Source organism: Sander lucioperca, chromosome 5, assembly GCF_008315115.2.
Source record: "Sander lucioperca isolate FBNREF2018 chromosome 5, SLUC_FBN_1.2, whole genome shotgun sequence".
Taxonomy (NCBI): domain Eukaryota; kingdom Metazoa; phylum Chordata; class Actinopteri; order Perciformes; family Percidae; genus Sander; species Sander lucioperca.
In genome coordinates, this window is record NC_050177.1 from 16918606 (window position 1) to 16941481 (window position 22876).

Consider the following 22876-nt stretch of genomic DNA (forward strand, 5'->3'; position numbering starts at 1 on the left):
AAGTGTTTGTATAATGCTTATAAATGATACATGGGGTGTTAAATTAAAGTTTTTCCAAACAAACTGTACCTGAAGGGCCCGTTGTTGCGAAAGTGCTCCCTGAAGGTGTGTTGCTCCACATCGAATGAAGCACACTTCCGTCGCAGGCTGGCTACCTCGATGGCCTGCAGAGGTGCCACCTGCTGTTTGACTAACACAGCCTGCTTTTTCACATTGTTCCACTTCTCTGGCAACCCCTGCAGACAGACGCATAGATGTGGAGAGAGGGGGATAAAAGCAAGGAGGGCAGGAGTGACAGGTTATGGCTTGGCAGGAGGGGGAGCACAGAACAGAGATTGGTAATCACCACACACAAAGAAAAAGTGAGAGAAATGGTTTTGTCTCAGCTGAAAGAATGTGTGCTAGTAAAATGACTCCCCATCAATCCTTACCTCCAGCTGTTTGTAGACCACGTCAGGCAGCTCCTGTTCGTAGACCTTCAGCAGGCCGATGGTTTGCTGCAGCGGCTCAAACATGGCATCTGTGCTGTTTTGTCTTTCCTTAACAGCCAGCAGGTGAGCCAGTACCCCCACCAGGCCACCGTAGTCCCCCTCCTCCACCTGCTGGGTCAGGCCAGCCTCCGCCACACTGATAAACCTCTCCAGATCTGACAGACTGGGTATAGACGACAGGGATCATTACGGGGACACTTATTAGAAATTCAACACACAAAGACACAATTAAGATCAGTTATGCACCATGAGGAGTATTGGACCTGTGAAACCAGAATGTCTTCTGTGGCTCTTGAGGAGCTTTCTGAAGTCTGAGTCACTGAAGCTGGCTAACTACCAGCTAACAGCTAGCTTATATGCTAACCGAACCATACGTTTCAGGAGACATATTTGTACCTTCATCTACGGTGACCCTGAGAGCTCAACAAACTGCAAAACGAAGAAAACATCTTCACCAATTTGAAAACACATGCACAGGATCCAGACAAAACGCTGAAAAAAAAGAAATGACACCAAATAGAGAAACGCGCTGCGAGAAGCTCCCAACACAACGGAGATGGTTTCCAGAGGACGCTAAAAAGTGATGCACACGGCTGGGACCCGCTGGTTGTTGCCATGAGAAAAGAGTGTTGAGCAGGTCTTGTCATGTGTAGCTGCTATTACATGTTATCATGTTAATACATTCCCTTGTTGAATTGAGTCCCATTGGTTGTTATACATTGATCTCTCACTCATTGTGCATTTGGGGTATTTTTGGGGGTATTTTGGGGTATTACATTAATCAATTAGTCAAACAACATTCAATTGTAGTTATTGTAAAGGGAAACTACATTCTGAAAAGTATTGCACTTTCAGAGAAGAAAACTAAATGGAATATTGAAAAAAAAAAAGAAGATCTTAGGGTTAAACAACATGAAAAGAAAAAAAAATATATTATAAAATAATTCAGCAAGGTATTATGTCCAAAAGAAAACCCTGGATGCAATCTTGAATTTGACCCGTCCCTCCATGAAGGAGCCAGATGTCCAGCTGTACATGTTCAGGATGTTCAGGTAGCACCACACCCCCTACAACTGCCATTCAACAGCAGACAGGGCACACCTCCACCCTCAAACAAGGCTGGATGCTTTGCATGTGTTGGCAAATTGGTGAAGATATATAGAGTATTTTCATGGTGCATGCATTGATTTAGTATGGGCAAATTAAACTTTCCGTCTTGGATGTTCTCAGCTGACCAATTGGAAGCAGCACAGCAGGTCAAACTGACCCGTTATAAACTTGGCAGGAAAGGTTATCTGAGAGCAGTCTGGGACCAATAACATATGATGTAGCGCATGTCCTGCATGTCCATGTTTGTGAGACACTTATTTTCGGGGTTATTCCCCAGGAATAAACAGAAAATCTTGCAAACCTCATCCTTGAGTACTTTTCTACTTCCATAGAAGTTTCTTCATTTGCATGTGTTGGAACCATTTATGCTATTTTATGTTATTTTATATTTTGTTAGTATAATTAACTATGGTGTATTATGATATTGCCTGGTTCTGTCTGTCACGGGTGATTTGTAATAGGGTACGGATATGGTGTCTCAGCTCCGCCTACTTTGGCTGATCACCTATACAGGTGGTAGGGTGGAAGTGATTTGGAATGAGGTGGCGGGAGTAGAAGGGACACAGTTTTTTGACCGTGTTCGTGACTATGATATGTAACAGAACGAACTTCGAACATAATAAACATTTAAGTTGTTTACAAGTCTGCTGCTGTGCGTCCGAGACAATCTCTACTCCTGACATAGTGGCTCCGAGCAAAATTGCGTCGAAACCGAGAAATGTTGTTTCCTTATTATAATATTTATATATAATATATATATAATATTTGATTATAATATCATCTACAGCCCTAGTGGATGAAATTAAGCTTGGTTGCTAAAAGTTGCATTTTGGGCAATGTTAGTAATTAGCATAATTAGCTCATTTAGGTTACGCAGCAGAATTTCTGCAGTAGAGTGGCAGTTGACCCAGCAGGTGGGATAAGGGTGGACTTTGCATCATTGCTCATATTATTTGTTTTTCACTTTGTAAAAAACATTGACTGTAAGCTAATTTGTCAACAAAATTAAACAAGATTTTTTAAACCTGGCTTTATCCAATGTTCAGATTTCAGTTCTGGACATTTATGCAAATTAGCGCATATTCAATAAGATAATGCCTCGATTGCATATTTGTATTTTATCATTGAAAACTGCTGCTGTGCCCAGGCCTTACAGAGCACAGCAATATCCATCTAAAGTTTGCTAATATGATCCACAATGAGCTAGTGGTCCTAGCAGACCAGATGAGGCTGCAGCAACAGAAGCCCTGACTCCACCTGTTGGTCACATGATCGATGAGGTGCTGTTTGAACATGAGGCTCCACTTTTTGATGATGTTGAGCAAGGCACTCTTCATGCTCCGGCCATCCACCCTCATCCACCCATGGAATACGTGCACCGGCTCCAGACTGTGCACCTCCTCGTAGATCTTCTCGTACCTGCAGCAGGATGACAAACACATCCCAGTCAGATAAGTAACCAGTTCTTTAACCGAAACTGCATCTTCACTTAAAACAAAAGAACTGATTCTAAATCCGAAGCCAACCAAAACGAGCGCTGTCCTCAATTAAAGAAATTCTTAGTCGGCTAACACTCATACGATTTTCTCGACTTAGGCTACATTCATAGTGCTACTTTTTGGTTTTTAAGCGTTTTAAAACATTTTGAGCCAAAAGTGATCTCCATGCACCAAGTGTTTCTATCTCCAGTAGAAGAACTACTCTCTGTTTAAACTAACATGTGCAAAGCTCATATCTCATCAACATTCTGGTATACTGGGCATAAACAGGAGGCAGCGTGGAGACTCAGCCCGCTGCTGGTAGTTGCCATGGTTACGTTAGTAGCTTTAGTCTCAGAGAATGAAACGTCGTGACCGATAAGACCCAATCAGGAGGAGAAACGTTGGCGTCAGTGTCGGTGTTTCCAAATGTCTCCAGGGGCAAAGGAAACGCCAGAGCAGGGGGAATGAGAGGGGGAAACGCCAGAGCAGGGGGAATGAGAGGGGAAAACGCCAGAGCAGGGGAAATGAGAGGGGGAAACACCAGAGCAGGGGGAATGAGACGGGGTAACGCCAGAGCAGGGGGAATGAGAGGGTGAAATTCCAGAGCAGGGGGAATGAGAAGGGGAAACGCCAGAGCACGGGGAATGAGAGGGGGAAACGTAGCAGAAGATATTCCTTTTTAAACCAAAATGTAGCAATGTAAATGTAGCCTAATTGAGTAGTTGATTTATTCTGCAGATCATTAAAACGGATTTTCTCCACTGACAATCATGCAAAAGCACCATGTTAAATCTCTGAGATGTGCTCACAAGTTTCTTGGAAATCAAACATTCTGCATGAAAAAGCATAAAAAAGGACTAATAGACTAAAGAAATCTCAGCCTACTGAGACCAAAATCAGCCGATTAGTCGACTGATGGACTCCGAGAGGGCAGCCCTAACAAAAAAGGAGCTCAGACAGACACAGACAGACATGGCCGATACCCACCCGTCCACCTGTTCTCTAAAGTTCTCCAGCGTCGGGGGGCTCTCTGAGACGCCATCGTCAGCGTAGAGCTCCGCCTCCCGGCTGCCGAGAATGTGGCCGTACAGAAGGAACTGACGCATGAACTCCTTCCTGTCGTCGACATACAGGTAGCTGTAGCGCTCCAGAGAGTTGCGGAACTCGCAGCACGTTGCCATGACGCCCTGCACGCGATCCATGAGGAGGTGACGCATGTCTGCCAGATCAGCCATGTCCTCCATGTCAGCCTGTGTTATGATGGAAGATACGTTGATTATGTATTTAACATGCCTGGTCACTTAGCACTTTATTGTCTGTATTTGTAGTTATTTCGTCATTCTCCTGCTTATATTTATTTTATTTTTAGATGTTATTGATGCTGTGCTTTGTACACTGGGAAATATCAAAGTTGGTGAAAGTCAGTGACTACTGACTATTGTTGGTCTTCTAGCCCACTGGTATTTAGGTCAACCCCCATCTCCTTCTGTATTGTATGTCTATGTTGTTTTTCATGTACTATATACCTTGCTGTAAAACCAATTGCTCTCCGGGGACAAAATAAAGTTGAGAGTTGAGGCTGCATCACAGCAGCAGTACCTGGTAGTGGGGGGAGGGGCTGTGCTGAGCCAGGCGGGGCACCAGGGAGGAGATTCTGAACACATCATTGATGAGGCCCTCCACCAGCTCGAAGAAACTTTCTCCCGCCCCAAACTCCAGAGCCGGAGCGAACACCATGTCGGGAACCTTCAGGTCCAGCTGAGCCTCAAACAGGGGGGCGACGGCCGCTCTCGGGTCTGGAGCCAAAGGAAGAAAGGAACACCACCCCAGTCAAACGCATGGGTTGGTCATAATAACTGACATTTCCTTAATTCTTTCCTAATTCTGCAAACGATTTTTTTAATCAGTGTTTAAAACCGGAAACATACCACGTCATATGAAGAGCATGCAATATGACGAATAAGTAGGAATAAGGAATAAGTAGACCATGTGCCAAGAGGTTATATTGATCTATTCAGTTGAGCTATGTCCATTTCCAGTCCAATTTATTTCATCAGACAGATTGAGTCACTGAGTTTTGGGTCTTTGCTAATAATTTAGCAGGCATGATGTAACACTGCAGCTGTTACAACATGGAGGGACGGGATTCTCCGTTGACTGTGACTGTGTTTTCGGTATTTCGCAATGTGTTTATTGTGCAAGTTGATGCAATGACGGTAAAAAAAACGATAAATTGTGCAGCCCTACTTTGTGGCAAATCTCGAGATGAATATAAAAAAGAATTGTATTAAATAGTATTTTATAAAAGACGGGACTGAAGGCTAATTCTTTAGTCTGGAGAGGATGGCTGTACTGTTCTCACATATTATCAGTTCACTCAGTTCAGAACCTCATCAGAAAGGAACCACCGACAGGAGGAGAGGAAAAAGAAACAGACGGAGTAGGAGTAGATTAAGAGAACATGCAGAAGCAGAACTGGACACAGCAGCAGTCTGGCAACAACCCACCAAATCTTGAACCACATCCCAGTGCATCTAAACTGCTTGACAAAAGTCATGCCAGCAACCAAGTCCACATCTATTTCATGTCCACAGCCAACTGAGTCAGACACCCAATTGACACACTAACCCCTGAGGAAGTGTTGCTAGGAAACTGTCCAAGTCAGTGCTGGCTGATGAGGATGTTTTTAATCATTTTTGAATATTACATTTTTGGTTTGCCGGCAACATTGTGGCTGTGGGACAACAGTAGTAACACCAGTGACATCACTCCAGAGGCTAAGAGTGGTTGTATCGTCCTACCTGTGTTATCCAGGAAGAACTTGAGAGAGCACTCGATGCTGTTGAAGAATCCATCAATGATCATGTCGTCGATGTACTCGATGTAGGCCTTCCACTGGTCAGAGGCCGGATCGGCTCGGAACAGCTCCAGATTGCTCTGTGACATGACAAAGCCTGACACTCACACCGGACCGTCCTCTCCACCACAGGTAAACATCACTGTCAATGGGAACAGGCTAAGATTTGCTTGGGGGGGATGCATGGGATTTCCCCCTTTCTGGTCTACATAGCCCTGCCTCTGCTGAATTATTTGTATCCCCGGTGCTGACAAAATGTATGCATTTTGTTTTCGCCACAAAGTGAACTTCGCTCTCCAGCTTGAAAGCGCTGTGTTTTATGTAGACACCACATTGTGCTATTTCATTTTGAGATTATTTTCCATTGAATACTGAAGTTCATAAATAAGTGTTTTGGCACGGCTGGCCTGGTATATCTATGGTGGTATTGGAAGGGGGATTTAATTCTGGCATGTTTTGTTTTGTTGTGCATGATTAGAAAACATCCCCCCCTTTTCTAAATCACCTTTAGCAGGAAGTGGATCTTTTCTCCGGAGGAGCGTATCAGACTGTAGAACCGGTCCACCCTCTCAGCCCTGTCGTCCAGACTGAGCAGGGCGTCTTTTTTGCCCTCCTTCCTGTCAAACATGGGGCTGGCCCAGGAGCTCATGCAGCTCTGGATCTCCTCCACGTTGTCCTTGGTCCTCTGGAGACGGCTCTCCAGGTCACAGACCGAGTCTCGCACCTCTTGGATGTACTGCCACACGCCTGCAGGGTCAGGGAGGAGAGAGGGCAGAGGGTAGAGAGATACAGGAGTGGGATAGGGTGTGTGACTAAAACAGATGTTTGACAGGTGACTGTCTCAGCTTTTTCTTTCCTATAGAACAGGTTGTAAATATGTTAAAATTCCTGCATAAATGGGAACAGCGGCGACTGCTGGCGTCACTGTCAGACAGACAGACAGACTGACAGGCCGACAGGCAAGCAGACAGACAGGCTGACAGGCAGACAGACAGGCAGACAGAGAGACAGATAGACAGACAGAAAGACAGACAGGCAGACAGAGAGACAGACATAGCCACATACAGCACTCAACTCAGTGGGACACACTTCAAAAAGTAAATTGGGTGTCTGACATTACAAAAAGTAATGTACTTGATACGATGTGTTCTCAGCTTTAAAATGCATACACATGGGAATCTCACTTCAAATCCATTTATCCTGAATAATCCAGTACTGGTCAGGGCCAGAAGATATACACAGACACATTTACTTTCACCAGATAAATCCATAGGTATCCAGAAAGCACGCACGCACGCACGCACGCACGCGCACGCACGCGCGCACACACACACACACACACACACACACACACACTCACACACACAGACACACAGACAGAGACACACACACACAGACATGGACACACACACATACACACAAAGCAGATAATAACTACTGAGTGAGTTTATCCCCACAGACAGTCGAGTGCATCGGCGTGTACCATAAACACTCTTCTGGTTCTTCTGGGAATCCAGAGGCCTGTACTACGAAGCAAGATTTGGGGTTACCGAGGCAACTCAAGGTTCAACCCAGGGAGCAGGTTATGTTGGAGATTAGAGATCAACTGATGTAAAAGCACCGCCTACTGACCAATCAATACTCTTGATAACGGCGTCATTGTTCTTAGAAGATCCGGAGCTTGGTGCGCAGAGAGAGAGAGGTGCGTTCCTGAAAGTTAAAACATTTAGAGACCGACAACCCCGTTTACATTCCCTGATTGGTATTTTTAAAGATATAGATTTTCAGCGGAGGTAATTACGTATATGCTATTTTCGGCTTCTTGAGCCGTGTGTTGCCAATGCGCACATCGGTTTGAATTATGTTTTTATATATTTTATTTATTCTCACGATTGCTTACCACTGCCAGGGTTGCAACTGAAATAATAGGCTAAAGCAAGAACAGTTTATGGAAAGTGTAATTATGGTCAGATCTTGTGCCTGACTGATGGGGAAGTGATATTGATAAGCGTTGTGATTTACGCATCTACAGCGTTGGCTATTTTTTTCCCAGCTTTCCTTCCTGTTTTAGGAAGCAGCGACTGTATTGTGTTTTGCCTGCAAAACTGTCTGTGACTGTGTCTGTGTTCTTCATATTTATAGTTTGCTCTTCTTATGTAAAATATGCGGCTCTGGTAGATGTTTGTGATTGGTCATGCTGTGCTAACAACGCCTCTTTTATGTGAACGCACCGCTGGATTGGGAAACCCTGGGTTGATTGAACTAGTTGTTAACCACCGTCGTGATACATGTTATGCGCGACCGCAGTTGTTAGGTTAGGTGAAGCAGGGTAACTGAAATCAATCCAGGGCATGTTGATCTTGATTCGTAGTACAGGCCTCTGGAGTCAAAGAAGCTAACAACACTTATTACTTTGTATATGTTTTTCCAAATGCAAAGCTCTCTGTGTATGCTACATCTCAGAGCAGCCTGCAATGCCCTACACATGAAAAAGGAATTATAATAACCTGTGAATTTTCATATAAATAAATATCAGCTCGACCACTATGTATTGCTCTTTTTTCTTTTTTTTCTTTTTTTACATCAAAAACGCTCCTAAAAAATAGCAAACTCATATACAGTATGTATTCTGATAGCTATTACATTTGCTGTTTTAAACACAAACATTTCCTTGTTTCCCAAACAACATCATGGGTCCACAGTGACATCACTGTGTGCTACGTGCTACAGCAGAGCAGCAACAGACACGTCAACATATTTTTACGCATTACAAAATATTGATGGAAACAGCAAAATTCGAAAAATCTTTGCCAAATAAGTTGTGACGTAGCGAACATGTAACTCACATGACTATAGTCCCAGTGTCCATCGGATGGGATACGGGTCCCATCCAGGGCGCCGTACACTTGTGGCGCAAAGTGCGTAGTGAAATTGCGGTGCGCTATAGCCTGTGCCTCAGCCACGTCGTATGGCGGAAATGCTACCTCTCTCCATTTAGCCAAAGAACTTAGCTTCTAAACTCTTTGATTTAGCAAACCGGTTTGCAATCCACAACCATACGTAACGTAATCTAGTTTATTCACTCTAAACCAATTACTGGAAACACTTCTAATTCGCATTTCCTTTTTATCTTTTCTTTTTTGGAACATTTTAAATGGAAAAAAGATGGAAACATAACTACAGTGGAGGAGGAAGAGAGTCACAGAGCTGGACTGGCTCTCTACGTCGCGCGTGTGTTCAGTGTTTGTACAGTGTAATACACACGTGTTGTGTTCCTGATGTGTTTAATGAAAATAGTTTACCAAAGTTGCCAGAGGACAAAATGTCCCCTCAGTCCCAGTAGGAGGATTGTGTCTGTCATTGACTCTTTATCCGTCTGTTCTAAATACATGAAAACAAACAGATCCTGATGACTTTACTTATCCCGTTGTGTCAAACCGTGACTCCTAAACCAGGGTATGAACCAAACCGTGACTTCAGTATACCGTTACACCCCTACTTGGATACTACTCATCTTCCAGAATAAGCCGGAGTATCTGGTAATTATCAGTTAGAGTCCTGACCTTGGCTGTTCCAGTTCAGACTCTCCTGGGCCTTTTGGAGCTGAGCATCAATGTCCCTGAGCTGGCCCTGAACCAGAGGATGCTCCACGTCCAGCATAGAGTGCATCACCTGCAGCCAGAGACAGAGAGAAATTCAATTTCAATTAAATTCAATTTTATTTATAGTATCAAATCATAACAAGAGTTATCTCAGGACACTTTACAGATAGAGTAGGTCTAGACCACACTCTATAATATACAAAGACCCAACAATTCCAGTAATCCATTCTGCACAGATTAGAAATATCATTTGAATTTAACTTCTGTGTGGCCTTTCAAGCTCGTTCCATGTTGCCGTGACTTTCAGCTACATGAAGCAATGAGAAGTGCAGTATATTTGGAGTGTAATCATCTCATTGAGGTAGCCGCGATGCGTGTGGTTGAGCTTTATCCTCTGGGAGTTCATCACATCAGTGATGGCTCTTGTTTTATGCTACATTATAGAAAATGCCAGTTTGTCCCCATGCCAAGTTCCTATTACAGTAAGACCAACAATACAACGGTGTGTTTGATAGTGTCCGTGGCCAAGAGAAGCATATTTATGCAGCCTGCTAACTCCTTCATTGAAGTCATTAAGTGAATGCACACACAATGCAGGGCTGGGTAATATAGGGCTGGGCAATATATCGATATTATATCAATATCGTGATATGAGACTAGATATTGTCTTAGATTTTGGATATCGTAATATTGTGATATGACATAAGTGGTTTCTTTTACTGGTTTTGAAGGCTGCATTACAGTAAAGTGATGTACTTTTCTGAACTTACCAGACAGTTCTAGCTGTTCTATTATTTGCCCACTTAGACATTATGTCCACATTACTGATAATTATTTATCTAAAATCTAAGTGTGAAGATATTTTGTTAAAGCACCAATTGTAAACCCTAGAATATCGCCGCAATATCGATATTGAGGTATTTGGTCAAGAATATCGTGATATCTGATTTTCTCCCTATCGCCCATCCCTACTCAGAATACAAGTCAAACAGCAATCAGTGTAGTTTGGTTGAGTAAAAGTGATCTACGCCATGATTTTGACATTTCTGAAATAGTGTCAGACAGCAGAAAAACATTTGTAGCCCCACAAGGCTCTGCTGCTCTTTACAATCCCGAAGTGATGAATGGATGGAAGACGTTACTATGACAACAATACAGAACATGAGAATGGTGCTGCAGGTAAAGATCAGTGTGGATTCCAGATATATTGTAAAACACATGCAACTGTTACGCTAACAAATATGAGCAGTGGGAGGTGCTAAAGGCGGAATAAAATCACTGAGATAATCCCCTGAGGAGCATGATCATTCAAAGCAGATAAATATCTAACTTACATTTTACAATATCTTGTTAAGAACCAAAATGTAGGACAAGTTGAAACTGAACGAGACGTCAGGCTGTCCTAAGAACAATGAGTATTCATCCTCACATGTCCATACAACTAACTTGGCAGTCCATTCAATAGTTAGTTGGATTGACTAATAGCGCGATCACGAATGGCTTGTATCATGTGGATGCGCCGACAGTGTTGTTGTCATTACTTAGAATTCCTCATGGGGGAGACAGAAACTACGCACTATAGCTTTAAAGCAACACCAAAGATTCTTTTCTACCTTAAAATAATGTTTCCAAAATCGTTTCAGTGGTTCCTCAACTCGTAACAAGGTGAACGGCACTTCTGCATTCGCTTTGCAGCCCTCTATCGGCTATAACCGCACTATGCAAGTTGGCCAGATCCGGTAGCGGATTAGAATTTAGATTCTCTCGACTTTCGGGCAGGCCCGGGCCGTTATTTTCCGCCACTATCCTCGGGCCCTTGATCAAGCATTTGAGAGATTTTTTTTAATCATTACTTTATTAGCCTAATTGGGTGGGGAGAAAGCTATTCCATAATCAGAAATATTATCTATATAGGCTATATTTAGGCCAAAGTAACAAATGTGTCCAAAAAGTTACACAAGTTGGACTACAGTTACAAAATGCAACACGTGTCATGCACGGAGTCTCCTCCTCTCGCACACATCACACCGGGCCTGCTGAGCTTAAGTGCAACATGGAGCTTGAAGATGTAAAGAAAAAAAGAAAAACAAGAGAATTACCTTTGAGCAAGTTTGGAGGAAAGTCAGAGGTATGGAACCATTTTAAACAAGTCGTGGGCAGTGACAACATATGTGTCGGCTTTGTCGAGTGCATTAGGCTAAGTGCTGCACGCTGCTCGCCTATGACAGCAAATAAAACGGGGACTTGGATGATGAACAGACACATGAAGCAGGCTCGCCGTGGCAGAAAAGATGATAGTCAGCCTTCAACGTCCTCTTTTGTTACTTCTCCAAGCATGAGGGCGAAGCAAGCCCTCACAGAGAAATGCGTTGAGTTCAAACAACTCTGAATTGTAGTTGAGAATGTCAGTTATAACAGCCCACGTATTAAAAAAGTGTTGGGTTGAAATCGGGCTCGGGCTCATAATTCCAGTTAATGTGTCGGGCTGGGCCGGTCTCGGACACAACGTGCACGGGCTTGGGTTGGGTCGGGCTTGATTTTTTGGGCCAGATCTAAGCTCTATAGCAGATCTGTAGTTCGAATGAGACATACGACAGCGGTAATGGACAATTCCGCTTCCAACCTGTAGGGGGATCGAAGAGGAAAAGTGTTTTGGTGTTGCTTTAAGACCTAAAACACAATACTTTAATAATTTAGGACTTTTTAAAGCAACACTAAAGCACTTTTCCCGCTTCGGTCCCCTTACAGGTTGGAAGCGGAATTGTCCATGACATTACATTATGCAAGTTTGCCAGATCGGGTACCGGATCTATAGTTTGAATGAGACATAATGAGACATTACGACAGCGGCAATGGGCAATTCCGCTTCCAACATGTAGGGGGACTGAAGCGGGAAAAGTGCTTTAGTTTTGCTTTAAGTTCTAAAATTTTGATTTAGAAATTTTAGAAACCTTTAAACCCCGCGGAAACCCTGGTATATTACATTCCATCTCTGTCAATAGATCCCCTTAAATCCTACACACTGCTTCTCTTCACTGCTTTTTGCCTATTCTAAACCAACCTTGTTGTATCGGCCCACAGTGAGCTCTAGGTTGGCCACATACTGCCAAAGCTGCCCCCTGGTGGTGTAAATCTGCACCGCGGTGTCAGGGATGGCCTCGCTCCGCCCCGTCTCCAGGTACTTCACTTCCCTGAGCACCGACGCCAGCTGGGAACAGGGCCAAAGGGAAATTAGAAGCACTGACAGTTACAACAAATTAGAGATTACGTTTTTTATCAGTACAGGCTGTCAATAGTGTTTTGCCAATATCCAACATTGTTACTGTTAGGTCCAACTCCACAATAAAAAAAGATTTAAACAGGGATACAAGATAACCTATGTCAGATTGCAGGGACCCAGCCCTACATAGGGATTCAGCACTAGATGATTTGTTCTGGGAGATGGGTCAATCCTAAATGGGATGGATCAGCACATAAGAAGCTGGGTCCAGACTAGTTTAATGATAGCCAGACAGATTATTTTAAGAGGATGGAAGAATGAAGGGGTGCCGTCAATCCAGGAGTGGACTTGTGAGATGGCTAGGGTAGCGGCGTTTGGAAAAATGTCATATAAACAGTTTGCCAGATTGGATGTCTATACTAGAAAATGGGGAAAGTACCTGAACTTTCTGGAGGGACTGTATGATAGGCTTATGGTGTTGGCATTTATACATATGTTTATTTGGTTTATGGGTTATTGTCTGTTTTGTTCCTATTTTGTTGAATGGTCTGGCATATTGCAGTTACTGTGTCATCTTTTCTTGATTTTAGTCTGGGTGGGTGGTGGTGACGGAAGGGGGGGGGGTGTTCAAGTTGTTTGTTTTGTATGTTGTAAAAAAAAATAATTGTTGATCACAAAAAAAACATAAACATTCACTTGTGTTGGCGGTAGAAAACTTCCAACTAAAGATAAATGAGATGTAGGTTAGCACTTCTTTAGGGCAGCGTGATCCAACATTAGGGCTCTAAAATAAAAAATGGAAATACTGACCCAGCTAATTAAAAAGAAAGATTTATACTGTCTTGTGCAGCTGCAGGCAGGTGTACCACACTTACAGCAAAATCTATCACCAAACTAATGAATAACTCAGATCCTGTCCCAGCTATTTAAAGTATTCCAGAAGTGAGTGACACATCTAGCAGCCTGTTTCTCTTCTTCAAACCTGCGGGTTGAAGTTGACTGAGATCAGCTGAGTGGCCGGGTCCCTGCAGATTATTGGCAGGTTGAGGTTGTACTGAGAACTCTCGCCCACGCTCTCTGTCCATGTCTCATACAGGCTGCTGGAGTATCTGGAACACCAAACACATAGAACACAATACAGCACAAGTTATTATCACAGAAAAACAGTTTGTACCTCGCCCACCAGGGTACAACTTTGTTTCATATTCCCGTTAAAGGAGCCTGGGACTTTTATTTCACCAGGCCACGGGCGTGAAAACAGCACGCATCATGGAGATTAACATAAGCAAATAAAACGAGCAGCTAAAAGGCATATGATTGAGACATTTCCCAATCCTCTGAGGTTGTAAACACAATGAGAGGCGTGATTGGTTGGTCCATATCAAGCAGACACTACAGGGAGAGGTAGCGGGGGGGTTAAACGCTGAATCATCTGCCAGAGACTGGGAAACAGAGAATATGTCAGGGCTCGTACAGCTATATCAATCTGTAAATAGCTACGATTATGATGAGAACTTCAGTGCGCACTGTGTGCTCCTTATTGGATTTCTGCTGCGAGCTTCATTTCCTGATAGTGGCACCGCAGACGCAGAGGCAATCAAATGCCTCGGTCACGGCCATAAATCACGCTGCATTTTGTCTGCGGGGGTAATGAGTGAGCATGCCCGTCCTGTTCCTGACTGGAATATGTATAATAACGGCGGCATTCATCTGAGGAAGCGGCGATGATTATTACAGCATAACAAGGGCTCTAATTTCTGATGGGAGTAAAGTGAGGGAAAAGAACTGGTGCTGTTTATCATCCCATCACTGTGGCTGGGGAACAGGAAGTGAAGGAGGGTTATTAAGCGTGCAAAGCATAAAGAATGGCCGTTTGCCTGGGTGTGAGTGTAGGTGCATCTGTGTGTGCTCACTGATGTGCATCTCATTTACAACACTGACTCACATACTGTACTTCTGGCTACATTTATATCACCATACTTGTAAAGACGTCCACTGACTATATTACTAATACATAATTATTGTAACCTAACACTAAGAATACTCTTAGCTCTAAAAAAGGCCTGCAGCAAGTGGTGTCCATGGCATGCACAGTACCTTCTGCTAACAGTCCCACAATGCAATGCATCACATTTTATTGATGCAAAAAAATGACAGTGGAGACTCTCAAGCCCAGTAAATCACAACAAGTGATGAGAGTATGGAGACCCGACTACTTTAACAGTGTCTTTACAGGTCTCCCTATAAAATCAATCAGACAGCTACAGCTGATTCTGAACGCTGCTGCTCCAGTCCTCACTAAGACCAAAAGAGTGGATCACATCAGTCCAGTTCTGAAGTCTTTCCACTGGCTTCCTGTCTCTCTGAGAATTGGTTTCTAAATAGTACTGTTGGTTTATAAAGCACTGAATGGTTTATTTCTGATCAGCTGCTCCATTCTGAACCCTCCAGACCTCTCAGGTGGTCTGGGTCAGCTCTGCTTTCTGTCAGAGTCAGAACTAAACATGGAGAAGCAGCGTTCACTTTCTATGCTCCACAGATCTGGAACTAACTCCCAGATAACTGCTGCAGCTCTCACTTCTTTTAAATCAAGGCTATATATATAGATATATAGATATATATCTATATATCGGCTTGTGTATTGCTAAGTCCACAGGGTCAAAGCTAAATGATTTATTAAAAATGGAATAACAATAACTTATTTCACCGATGGCGATGTTTCAGTTCCCTCTAACGTCCGTTTTCGGAGCATCAGAGAGAAACGTAGGCATTTAAGTGGCACCTAAATAAGGCACCGAAATCCACGTTGCTATTCGGTCCGGTAGAGAACGGTGGTTAAGGCACCAGTGCTGTATTAGCACCGGGTCTCGGACCCCCCCCATCAGATAAAAACTCTTCGGATCTACACAATTCACGTGGAAGACATTTTCCCATTCAAAACGGCGATTTTCGCCGAAAAGCGACTAGTTTGCAGGTATGTAAAATGTGCTGTACAAATAAAGCTGCTTTGACTTGCTTATGAAGTGTAGTGATGATGCAGAATGACGATGATTCTAAAGGATCCAAAATCTCAGTTTACTAGTCATGATACTCACATTACCCCCCCAAATGAAGTTGTAACCTTAGAGAGGTTTTGTGGCAAAGGGCCAAACAGGTTCACGGTGTGGGATGTTTCTCGTCTTTGTATGGGGACATTTCTTCAAAAGTATAGAAATCTTTCTCTGACTCTCATGCAGCTCGGCTTGACTTGATCCAGCTTTACACAAATAGCATTTCCCCCCCAATAGTATGTTTCCTCTTGCAGGTTCTAATGTTGGATGTGGTCTAAAAGGCCATTTCTCACTTGGCATCAATGAGCAGCAACAGAGCACATGGGATTATGGGAGTCCTGCGGGATAATCTGCAGAGCAGCGCCGCAGTAATGAGAACATAAATCAAGCCTGGAGCTGCATGTCCTCGTGCTATTCCAGAGCGGCTTCTTCATAAATGTTATGCACTCAACTAACGGAATCACAACCGTTCCGTTTGAAAACAGCGCTGGTGTGAAATTACAGAAAAAAAAGCATGTCAGAGACAGAGCTAATGTTGTTTTTTATATTTACAGTCCAATAAGGAGGCATCCTATTCTGTCACTGTTTAATCTTCCTTTTTTCTTTTTATTCAGCAATCCATACACCTGAGCATGGTGACATGTAGTGTAATACACTGAGATAGGACCCACACACACACCTGTCCAGTAGTGTCATCATCTCCTCATACTTGTGGATGACCCGGGCTCCCTCTGCAGACTCCAGACACCTGCAGAGAAGATGGCATTTTACAACCCATGACGATCTTCCCAGTGGCCAATATGCCAAAACATTGTATTTACCTATATATAACACCTTTTTAATGAGGCCTTTAAAACAGCTGACAGAGCAACCCTGAATGCATGACCACACCAACATTACATTACATGTCATTTAGCTGACGCTTTTATCCAAAGTGACTTACAATTGCTATATATCAGAGGTTGCACGTCTCTGGAGCAACTATGGGTTAAGGGTCTTGCTCAGGGACACATTGATTGATGTATCGCAGTGGGAATTGAACCCAGATCTCCCACACCAAAGGCATGTGTCATATCCACTGCGCCATTACCACCCCACATTCTTTTTTCAATCTGCTGTGTTGGAGACTCACGGGTAGGAGAGGTGTCTGAATTTGGAGAAGGGGATCTGGATGCGCTGCTGTAGCTCCTGGGCCCATCTCAGCCCGCCAGCTACTGCTGGCATATTCTTATTCACTGGAGTCCAACCTGGATGGGGGGGGGTCAATGTAATCAATGTAAAGTCAATGTACCAATAAGACTGGGACCAGGTTAAGTTGTCCCGCCCTAACCGATGCAATCACTCACTCACTCACTCACTCTCACACACACACACACACACACACACACACACACACACACACACACACACACACACACACACACACACACACACTTAACATAACATAAACTATGGGTGTGTAGGGTCTTTAAAATCAAAACCATCCCAGTTTTAATCTCTACTGATGCTTTTTATGCTGCTTATGTTTTATGTTATCTGCTGTCATGAATGGAAATTGATGTTATTTTCATATTCTTTTATGCAAAGCAAATTCCCCTAGGGCAATTAAGGTTTAATTCATTCATTCATTCAACAGCCAATGTGCCCTTTCAAAGTGTCCCTGAGGCGATCTAGGTATGAAGGTGTGTGACAGGAAGTGAGAGACAGAGAGACAGATGAAGGACATGAAACAATGCTCGACACTGTGGTTAAACCTCGGGGGAACCCCCTCACTCAAACATAAAAAAACACATTACCTCTCGTGCTATCTACTCACAATAACGGTTTTGATTATATATCCCCAAGTTTTGAAATATCTTTTTCTGACATTTCTGCCTCTGGAAAAAACTACATTCAAAAGATTTCGAAGGCAGCAGGGTTAACTGTGTTCTCCTTCAAACACACGTTCAGTAGCGTACACACTGAGCAGCACATAAAGATTTCAGCAATCATGATCATTTTGCGTCATGTATGAAATGCAGAGCATGGCATTGTAGGCACAAAGTCTGCTCGTTCCATTGAGGGCGTTCCTTTTGAACAGACATGTTGCTGCTGACCTTTTTATGTTATTTTCAATGTTTAGAGACACTGCATTTATGCATCTCATAACCTGAACAAAGTATCTGCATAATGTTTGCTTTAGCCACACTAAGGGTGTTTTCACACCTCATTTGGTCCGGACTTTTGGACTTTTCAGTTTGATCCGAACCAGAATTACAGGTGTGAAACCTCCCCCGGACCAAGGTCCGGATCAAAAGACCAAATTTTGGTCCGATAAAAAGAGGTGGTCTCGGTCCAGACCAAACTGAACCATGGTCCGGTTCGTTTATAGTGTGAAAGCCTTTTTTAGATGGTTCGGACTTTCGGATCAAATACAAGAAGCTCTGGCAGGCTCTCCTTGTGTTACAAGACCGGGGAAGCTCCTTTAAGGAATAGCTCGGTGCTTAGCCTGTACGTGAGAGAGTGTGTGATGGTGAATGCGCTCAGAGCAGACAGCTGTCTGCTATCAGAGCTGAGAATACATCAGCAGTTTACTTGTTAAGTGGTAGTAAATGTACAGTGTAGGTCTCCGTTTGTCTCTGAATAAATGCTCCAGAAAGAAAGTTCCCGTGTCTTGCTTCTCAACATCACAACAAAACAAAAAGAGCCGCGGCAGTAGGAGAGAGCAGCAGTCAGTTGAAAAAACTCCGACACAGAGAGAGGAGACGAGAGGACGGGGACGCCTGTCTACAAACCAATCAATTATAAGTATCTGGAGACGCAGCTCACGTATGTGATGACGGCAGGACGTAGTTTTTTCACGTATAGATCTTTAGTACGCTTGCATAACTGCAGTGTGAAACCAAAACTTACCGGATCAAATGTATACAATGTAACGAAAACATGAACCTTAGTCCGGACCTTGGTTCGGACTTTCAGGTGTGAAAACGCCCTAAGTTAACCCCGCTCATCTCTAATCCTTACCTAAACATTACAATCTTCATCTTCACAATCTAAATGTTGATTTATGCCTAAAGCAAACTGGTTTGACACTCTGCAGAAGCTCTGCTCACTCATACGGCTCTCTGTGAAGTGTTGCTCACCCAGCTCCTCTGCAGTTTGGATGTGTTTGTTGTAAAGGCGTTTACAGCAGTCCAGCTCTTTGTCAAACAGGGACACGAGGACAGGGTATCTGGCCACAGCATCTGTGGCAACTAAGGGGCGCTCCAGCAGGCTTCCAAACATATCCAGAACCTGCAGAAGTCAGATAAGTTTTAATAAATATGTGTGAATGCGCGTGTGTGTGTGTGTGTGTGTGTGTGTGTGTGTGTGTGTGTGTGTGTGTGTGTGTGTGTGTGTGTGTGTGTGTGCGTGCATGCATGTGTGCGTACGTGCATGCATGTGTGCGTGCGTGCGTGTGTGCAGTGTGTGTGTGTGTGTGTGTGTGTGTGTGTGTGTGTGTGTGCATGTGTGTGACAGAGAGAAGCAGAGATAGATTAGGTTCTCAGACCTTGAAGGCGTGCTCTAGTCCCGAGGCGTCCTCAAAGGCCTGACAGAAGATGGCTCCCAGTCTACGGTCTGTGTCATCCACCTTCAGTTTGAACTCATTCACGTCTTCTTCATACTTCTGCAGGGCAGATAGCTCAGCTAAACACCACACCAGCTAATGCAGAGCCAGCACAGCACATTCCTTTTCACATCTCACTGACTCAAAGCCATCCAGCGGGAGCACTGGCTGCCTCTTACACGCTAAGTAAATTGCTTTAACTGCTATACTTCAGGAACTTCTTGCTTAAGCAACAATAAGCACTGAAAAACTCCATTTCATTTGGGAAGAGGCACACCAGGCTGTGGTGGTGTTTGCCAGCCTGAGAAATCAAGAGTATGTACTGAGAAGTATTCAGCGTATTTCAAAAAACCTTTGTGAAAATGATCTGAACTTTAAAGTTGCTCTAAAAAACTACAGCCTATTTTTTTTTAGCAGGCAAGTGAACAAAAACGCCATGCAGCCTGTGATACTAATACTCTGTACCCTGTTGTCGAGGTCCAGGCAGTCATAGGGCTTCTCTGTGAACAATCGGTAAGTGTCCACGAACTCTTGGTGGAGCAGCTGGACCTGCTGGCTGAGGGCTCGGCCTCGCACGCCTCCAATCTCCAATTTCTCTAGCTTCAGCAGGTCCACAGCTGTCAACAGGACGTCCTGTGGGGAAATAAACATGGAAAGTGGAGGGCAATCAAGCTAAAGTGCAGTTTCACTGTAAAGAATTAGGCAATTTTAACTTTGGCATCTCTATCCACAGAGCAACAACTGCAGACATTTGCAGACGGTTATTATGAATCCTGTTTCCATACTCGCCTTAATGGTCCTGACTCTGTCAATAAAGCGGTCCAGTCTAGAGAAGACCAAGAGGGGGGAGAAGTCCCAGGGCCTCACACAGCTCCCGTTCCTCTGATACTGGTTCAGATTGGCTCTCCGGTCCTCATAGGTGCTCCTGAAGAGCTGCAGAATGTCCAGGCTGGTCTGCACCTTCAAGAGACTCTCTGAAGCCTCTCCTCTCAGAACCTCTTCTGGGGCGACATACACCTGGGCCTGGTGGTGCACAGCAGCACAGCTCAGGTGTTGTTATAGGAACAGATAACATGTTTAGCTAATAATTCCCATTTCATGAAAGCTTTGTCATTTGTGACAGCGATAACTGTCCTGGGGCAGCACAGACAGCGACCCAGTGTCATCACTGTTGTGTATTTGTATTGTGCTACCATTCTGCCTGGGACATGTAGCTTTCGTCTCAGCTTCTAGTATGATATAACGTATGAAACTCTCAATTGCTCATTTAAGACCTGTTTACATGGTTCTCCTTCCAATTATTCCAATTAGCTCAGTTGATTAGCAAACCAAATTTGACAAAATGTGCTTGTGACAGTTGTCATTTCAGCCAGCAAAATAGACGGTCGCTAGCTCGAAACCCACAATTCAAAAAATTCTATCTATTCCATCAATCTGCCAACGTTATCCCTATAAAGTGCGTTAGTGCCGTTCACAAACGGAAAGACAGTTACTAAGGGGGGGCCTCGGACAACGGTAAAATGTCCTGCATCACTGTCTTAGTCACACAGCGATCTGAAAGACGATTATCAACTTTAGACCACAGCCACAAACAGTCGTGTGCATTCCCGAGAGCAGTAGGTATCCTCTCACTCCGCCTCTTCTGTCGTGTTCACACTGGAAACCACAGAGGCAATGCACAGATTTACTTTATAAACTTAGCACAAAAAATAAGGACATTTGTGTTTGGTAGATTATTTCTCTGTGGTAACAATGCTTTTTGGCAATAAATCTTATACCGTTGGAAAGCCTGTTTAGTTCCCTTTCAAATGGTGCCCCATTTGTAAGGAACATGCATTTGTGGGATGAGCAGCAGTGCTCAGTATGTGGGTTGTGCCCATGAAAAATTTGCCAAATCTTCTCTGCCAATGCCAAACAGTTTATTCTGCCATTGACTCGTTTGGTGTTTGGTGGATTGGATGATTGAAGTTTGAAGAAACAAGACATATTGGCAATTTAACAATTTATTCATTACACAAACAGGAGCCTCAGTAGCGTGTGGAAGAACCATACACAGCCACAACAACCTGGAACCTCCTCCTCATGCTGGTCACCAGCCTGGTCCCACACTGCTGTGGGATGGCATCCCATTCTTCAACCAGCATTTGTCGCAAGTCAGCCAACGTGGTTGTGTTGGTCACTCTGGCACGAACAACACGCCCAAGCTGATCCCACAAGTGTTCAATGAGGTTGAGGTCAGGACTGCTGGCAGGCCATTCCATCCTCTCCACTCCCACATTCTGGAGGTAGTCTCTGATAAACCCTGCCATGTGGGGGCGAGCGTTGTCATCTTGGAGGATAGAGTTCGGTCCCAAACGGTGGAGATATGGGATTGCCACTGGTTGCAGAATCTCTATACTTGCATAATCTCAACTCTATATCTCTCTGCATTGAGATTGCCTCCAATGATGATAAGCCTCGTTTTTCCAGTGAGGGAGATGCCGCCCCACACCATGACACTGCCTCCACCAAAAGGTGTTACTCTATCAGATCAGCAATCAGCATAGCGTTCTCCGCGTCTTCTCCACATTTTTACCCTACGATCCAACTGCCGTAGGCGGAATCATCCAATCCACCAAACACCAAACAAGTCAATGGCAGAATAAACTGTTTGGCATTGGCAGAGAAGATTTGGCAAATTTTTCATGGACGCAACCCACATACTCAGCGCTGCTGCTGAGCACCATTTGAAAGGGAACTAAACAGGCTTTCCAACGGTATAAGATTTATTGCCAAAAAGCAATGTTACCATAGAGAAATAATATACCAAACACAAATTTCCTTACTTTTTGTGCTAAGTTTATATGATAACTGGATGCAAACAGCTGGCCTTGATCTATCCAGACCCAGACCCAGTCCCAGACTCAGACCCAGGCCCAGACCCAGACCCAGACTCAGACTCAGACCCAGGCTGTGAACAGGGCTCGCTGGGTTAATCTCTGCCTGCTCTGGGACAGGATGTCTGCTACACTATACATTACTGGCAGCAAAAACAAAGGGGTGTTTCCAAAAAAACGGAACACAAGAGAACAATAAGGAATTCATAGCATGAAGAGTGGAGCCTTCATGGCTGAGAAGAACAAAAACAAACGTTTCCAGAAATCTCAGCAGCAGCCACGTGACGACTGCTTACACCAAAGAAAAGCCGGCTCTTGGCATCAATGGCCGCGGGACACAGAGCAAAGCGTTCAGCTTACCTGCTGTATAAGGAGGTTGGAGGTCTCCTGCAGCAGGACCACCAGGCGGGCGGGGGTGTTGTAGTATCTGGAGGTGGCCCACACCAGGCACACGGTGTGCATCAGCGGGCCGATCTGAGCCTGGACATCAGGGAACTCAGCGGTCTCCATGTCCTCAAACAGACGCTGCAGGGGCCTCAGGTAGCGGCAGATATCCTTCGCCTCCTCCAGGGCTGGGGAGGGACCAGGACATCACAGTCAGTT

General features: G+C 44.2%; 1 protein-coding gene across 1 annotated transcript in view; it reads right to left on the reverse strand.

The window, feature by feature from the left end:
* dnah9 (dynein, axonemal, heavy chain 9) overlaps positions 1-22876 on the reverse strand; it is a 162337-nt gene that overhangs the window by 128789 nt on the left and 10672 nt on the right. Inside the window, exons 5-21 of the mRNA XM_031323915.2 lie at positions 22634-22845; positions 20187-20420; positions 19863-20030; positions 19341-19457; positions 18934-19084; positions 16944-17058; positions 16491-16559; positions 13744-13870; positions 12603-12749; positions 9503-9611; positions 6445-6686; positions 5884-6019; positions 4682-4878; positions 4070-4332; positions 2859-3020; positions 432-654; positions 70-236 (exon numbers count right to left, since the gene is read on the reverse strand). Coding sequence (XP_031179775.2) covers positions 70-236; positions 432-654; positions 2859-3020; positions 4070-4332; positions 4682-4878; positions 5884-6019; positions 6445-6686; positions 9503-9611; positions 12603-12749; positions 13744-13870; positions 16491-16559; positions 16944-17058; positions 18934-19084; positions 19341-19457; positions 19863-20030; positions 20187-20420; positions 22634-22845 — 2839 coding nt within the window. The remainder of the gene's footprint in view (positions 1-69; positions 237-431; positions 655-2858; positions 3021-4069; positions 4333-4681; positions 4879-5883; positions 6020-6444; positions 6687-9502; positions 9612-12602; positions 12750-13743; positions 13871-16490; positions 16560-16943; positions 17059-18933; positions 19085-19340; positions 19458-19862; positions 20031-20186; positions 20421-22633; positions 22846-22876) is intronic.